Below are 5,069 nucleotides of genomic sequence, written 5' to 3'. Positions count from 1 at the left end.
GGCGTTCCGCAGCCCCACCTCACGCTTCCTTTTCTTTCTTTTTCTTTTTGAAAAAAAAAATTGATTTTTTTTAACTTATCACAATTTATTCACTTTGTATCCCAGCTGTAGCCCCCTTCCTTGCCCTTCCCAACCTTCCCCCACCCCCACTCTTCCTCCCTCTTCTCCTCCCATGCCTCTCCCCAGTCCACCGATAGGGGAGGATCTCCTTCTTTCTCTTCCATCTGACCCTAGCCTATCAGGTCTCATCAGGACTTCCTCTGTGGCCAGGTAAGGCTGCTCCTCTTTCAGGGGGAGGTGATCAAAGAACCAGCCCCTGAGTTCATGTCAGAGACAGCCCCTGTTCCCACTACTAGGAAAACCACTTGGACACTGAACTGCCATGGGATACATCTGATCAGGGGTTCTAGGTTATCTCCATGCATGGTCCTTGGTTGGAGTATCAGTCTCAGAAAAGACCCCTGGGCCCAGATTTCTTGCTTCTGTTGCTCTCCTTGTGGAGCTCCTGTCCTCTCCAGGTCTTTCTATCTCCCCCTTCTTTCATAAGATTCCCTGCACTCTGCCCAAAGTTTGGCTATGAGTCTCAGCATCTGCTTTGATACTCTGCAGGGTAGAGCCTTTCAGAGGTCCTCTGTGGTAGGCTCCTGTTCAGTTTCCTGTTTTCTCCCTCTTCCGATGTCCATCCCGTTTGCCTTTCTGAATGAGGATTGAGCATCTTAAAATCTGTACACCTAAAGAAGCTAAGCAAAGAGGAGGACCCTGGGTAAGATGCTCTTTCAGTCAGTCAATCAAACGGAGGAACGGCTCTCTCCTCGCTCTACCACAAGATGGCGGTATAGTACCGACCTTTTGAAACTGATGCCTGGTTTCTGGCCCTTGTTGTGAACCTCTGCAAAATGTCTGCAGGGTTCTTTAAATTGATCCTGTTCTGCAGTGGGCTTGGTGTGATTTTCTTTTAATGAGACAATCTGATTCCCTCACCCCAAACTTTGAAGTGTTACAGGTCCCCTCAGGTTAAGGAATGAAGTTGCAACAAGGTCTGATTTTCTACTAACTTTCCCACCTTCTGTCTATGGAACCATCCAGGATGCCTTTATTACCAAGCAAAAAAGAAGGCATTCCCTCCACAAGTGACTTCAACAAGCATTGGCTTCCTGTTGGTTCTAATCACATTAGATCTTATTTCCCTCAGTCTTCTGGTCACACAACAATCACGTTGTCTGCCTTCAGATATGTGACGTCTGAACACCACATAGCTTATCGTGGTATCTGGGCAATCACCTGCCATTTGTTTCATGTCCACAGGCCTGGGTGGGTCCTTCTTGCCTCTTCCTACCCATACAATCAACTTTGGGTCTCATTTGGGTGTTGACTTTTGATTCCTGTTTCTGCTTTTAAAGCCAAGAACTAGCACTGTGGTTCAGTGCTGGTCCTGAACCAGCGAGTCTCTGCTGACGCCAGCAGCAGGCGGCCTTCTCACTCAGTCCTCAGAGTGGACCGTGCTTTTCTTGATTCGTAAGTGTGTGTAGCTGTGCACACTCAGGGCCATCCTGTAAAAGTCATCAGATACGGCATTTCACAAGGTTACATGGAATGTCAAGGAGGTAAAGGGCTCAAATTAAAACGGCTCCTCTAAGCTATCGGGGTTGAAAGTTGTCACCAAGGATGCCGTGAAACATCAACTTTTAGCTCCTTTTTTCTGCTCCTGTGATAAAGGCCCGCCCCCTGCTTTGACCTCCTTGCTGAATAGGGCCAGTTTATGGTCACACGGTGTCCAGGCAGTGCGAGGGTCAGGCGGGAGTGCCTGCAGGCACCTCGGTCCTCAGCCAGTGACTGCGAACGAAGCTGCTGACGAGGCAAGACGGGCCTGGCAGCAGCGTGCGTTCCCACCACAACTCTAACTTTAGAATTGAACACAAATGGTGGCTCTGCAAGGGACAATTTAAAAATGCCCCTTCGGTGAGGAGCTGCAAGAGAGGAGGCTTCCATCTTGTCAGTTCAGAATTGCAGTCACTAAAAGAAAAGCAAAGCCAGAGAAACAAACGCGTGAGAAGGGTGCCGGCCCCACCCGTCCACAGCGCCGGGCTCCAGTCGGCAGCAGAGTAGCTGCCAGTTCCTTATCTTGATTGACAGGTTAATAAGGGACCCAGAGCTATCTTTTCAGTATGCACATACAACCTTACCAATTACTTTTAAATTATTGCTAATCTTCCAGAAATTAAAAAAGCCTAAGGAGTAAAACTACCTGAAACTCTCTGCTGAAGAAGCCTCCCTGTAGGCGGTTTAAAGGTCCACTTCGGAAAATCTGCCAGCGTTTACGCAATAGAATTTAGGCAGAAGATTTTTTTTTAAAGAAAAACTTGTAGTTTATAATAGTTCATTGGTTCAATTAGGAGTGAAAAAGAAGGGAGTTTTGTAATGCAATTGTCCAGCAAAGGAAACCGCTTTAAATTGGGGGATTATTGGCGCAGACCACCTGTGGGGCATTCAGAGCCTTTTCTATACTGCTCGGCCCGGGCCTAGCTGCCTGCGGGCTGGCTAACAAAGCCGGGGAAAGCTGTTGAAAAGGCTGAGGCACTCCGCCTCTGGTCTTCACGAACTGTTACAAGTCTTCCTCTCCCTCTCTGCCTCTCCTTTTTAAAGTAAAAGTCCCACATCCCTTTAATGGAAGAGCGTTAAGGCTCCGCGGTGGCCAATTGGTCTGCACCAAGAGGAGCCAGGCAGCAGGGAGAGAAACTTCAGACTACACAGCACATTCGGAGAGGAGAAAAGATCAAAGTTTTTCCAACTCAAAAGACCAAGTTCCCTACAGATTAACCCTATTCATTTAGCCCCTCTAAAAGGAATGGTGCGCAGAGCCACTGGGCAGACAGGTAAAAAGTTCAACAATCGCCAGTGCATTCTTCCGCTGATTCCACAGCCTTCTGTTCAAATAAATTAGCTTAGTCTTGACAGAGGAACAATAGCTTTTTTTCCTCCAGGAAAAGCAGCACACTTGGAATACACAAGCACGGAACGCTGTTGGGGAGTTAACCCCTTCGTTTCATCTGTCAGCCAGCACCTGCCCACAGGGCAGCGCTGACCTGTGGCCCCAGGGCTAACCCCCACGATTCAGAGTGTGGCCGGGTCTGCGGAAGGTCGGGGCGTTCACAACCGCGCGCAGCAGATCCCACGCAGGGCTTGACCGAGCAGAACACTGCCACTTGCAACACACTCACCACACACAAGCAGAGCTGGCACCCACGGTGACACACGCCATCTTTGGGCAAAGTGCAAAGAACGCGGTCTTGATTTCAATTCAACAATGACATTTTACTTTGCTAATAGTTTAAGAACTAGACGTTAACAGGTAATTGTCTCCATGCCTAAAGTTAGTACAGAATGGCAAACCAGAAAATGTCCATGTCCCCCACTTGTCCTCAGCAAGCAAAAGGGGAACAGTTCAGAAGGGGTGGGGGACAGGGCGGCATTTAAATCGTCATTTATCAAAAGTCATTTTATTGACAAAATAGAATACTTATATTTGTTCTTACAGGGGTAGCCTCTAAACTTTTTACAAATAATGTACACATTGTATATCTTTGGATATATACATATTTTACACGTTTTGTTTTTACAATTTAACAAATAATTATATAAATACATCCTCTAGTGTAAGAAACCCGTATTTACTTGGGGCGTGTAATTAAGACATCTCTTGTTTATTTAAGGCCTCTGCCTGGTCCTCAGGGTGCCCGAACCGTGGTCCCACCAGGCAGCTCTCGTCCCCGTCTAGGGTGTGTGAGGAGGGAACTTATGCAGGTCGGGTCTCGGGCGAAGCGGTCCCTCGAGTGAGGTCTGAGGCGCGACCTCGCGGCTCGACCCGGGCCCCCGGGGTGGGGGGGCGACTCTCCAGCGGGCGGACGCCGCGGCCCGGGGGGGGGGCGGGGGAGGCGCTCGAGAGCGTCGGAGGGGCGGGGAGGGGCCGCGCGGCCTCACTGCCAGGTACTTTGTTCTAAGGGAGTCACTTAAGTCCCGCGGTTAATGGATACCATTAAGAGTTCATTATCATGCTAATAGCAATCAACACTGTGCCGGGGTGGGAACCCCGGCCGCTGCGGGGTCCCCCGGCGCCCGCTCGGGGTTCAGACCTGGGACAGTGGCATCTGCTTAGGGTAGGACACGGAGCTGGCCGTGCCGGAGCGCCACGTCAGGCCGGTGCTGACGTCACTGTAGAGCGAGCCCCCGCCGGGGCCCCCGCCCCCGCCCCCCGGGCCGCCGCCCCCCGCGCCCGCGGCCGCGGCCGCGCCCTTGCTGGCCCAGCAGCAGCGAGTGCACAGCGCGCGCCAGGACTCCAGAGTCTTGCCCGACCAGACCCACACGCCCGACGTGATGCCCACCACCAGGCACATGAAGTACTTGAGCATGAAGACGGCGTAGTCGGGCCTGCGCGCCTGGTCCGGCTGCAGGTCCCGCAGGCACGGGCAGTTGTGCGTGGCCTCCCAGCGCGGCCGGTTGTGCTGCTCGTAGAAAAGGCAGGCGACGACCACGGCGGCAGGCACCGTGTAGAGCACGGTGAAGAGGCCCAGGCGGATCATGAGCTTCTCCAGCTTGTGTGTCTTGGTGGGGCCGCCCTGCTGCTTGATGACCGAGCGGATCCGGAAGAGCGACACGAAGCCGGCCAGCAGGAACATGGTGCCGATGAAGAGATAGATGACGAGCGGCGCCAGCACGAAGCCGCGCAGGTTGTCGAGGCTCTGGTTGCCCACGTAGCAGATGCCGGCCACCGGGTCGCCGTCCACCGAGCTGAGCGCCAGCACGGCGATGGACTTGACGCTGGGCACCAGCCAGGCGGCCAGGTGGAAGTACTGCGAGTAGCCCGCGATGGCCTCGTTGCCCCACTTCATGCCGGCCGCCAGGAACCACGTGAGCGACAGGATCACCCACCAGATGGAGCTGGCCATGCCGAAGAAGTAGACGAGGAGGAAGACCACCGTGCAGAGCGCGGGGCCGGTGGTCTCGTAGCGCACGTGCTGCTCCACGCCGCCCAGCTCCTCGTACTCGCCGCGCGCGCCCGGCGCGCTCGCCCA

At 53.2% G+C, this 5,069-nt stretch overlaps 1 protein-coding gene across 1 annotated transcript in view; it reads right to left on the bottom strand.

Annotated features, from left to right (window-relative positions):
• Positions 1 to 3,941: 3,941 nt before the first annotated feature.
• LOC129668063 (frizzled-8-like) overlaps positions 3,942 to 5,069 on the bottom strand; it is a 1,846-nt gene continuing 718 nt past the window's right edge. Inside the window, exon 2 of the mRNA XM_055595815.1 lies at positions 3,942 to 5,069. Coding sequence (XP_055451790.1) covers positions 4,125 to 5,069 — 945 coding nt within the window. The 3' untranslated portion in view covers positions 3,942 to 4,124.

Source organism: Psammomys obesus, unplaced genomic scaffold (genome assembly GCF_907164565.1).
Source record: "Psammomys obesus unplaced genomic scaffold, mPsaObe1.curated_primary_1811, whole genome shotgun sequence".
NCBI classification, from domain to species: domain Eukaryota; kingdom Metazoa; phylum Chordata; class Mammalia; order Rodentia; family Muridae; genus Psammomys; species Psammomys obesus.
This window is presented reverse-complemented; position numbering and strand designations above follow the sequence as displayed.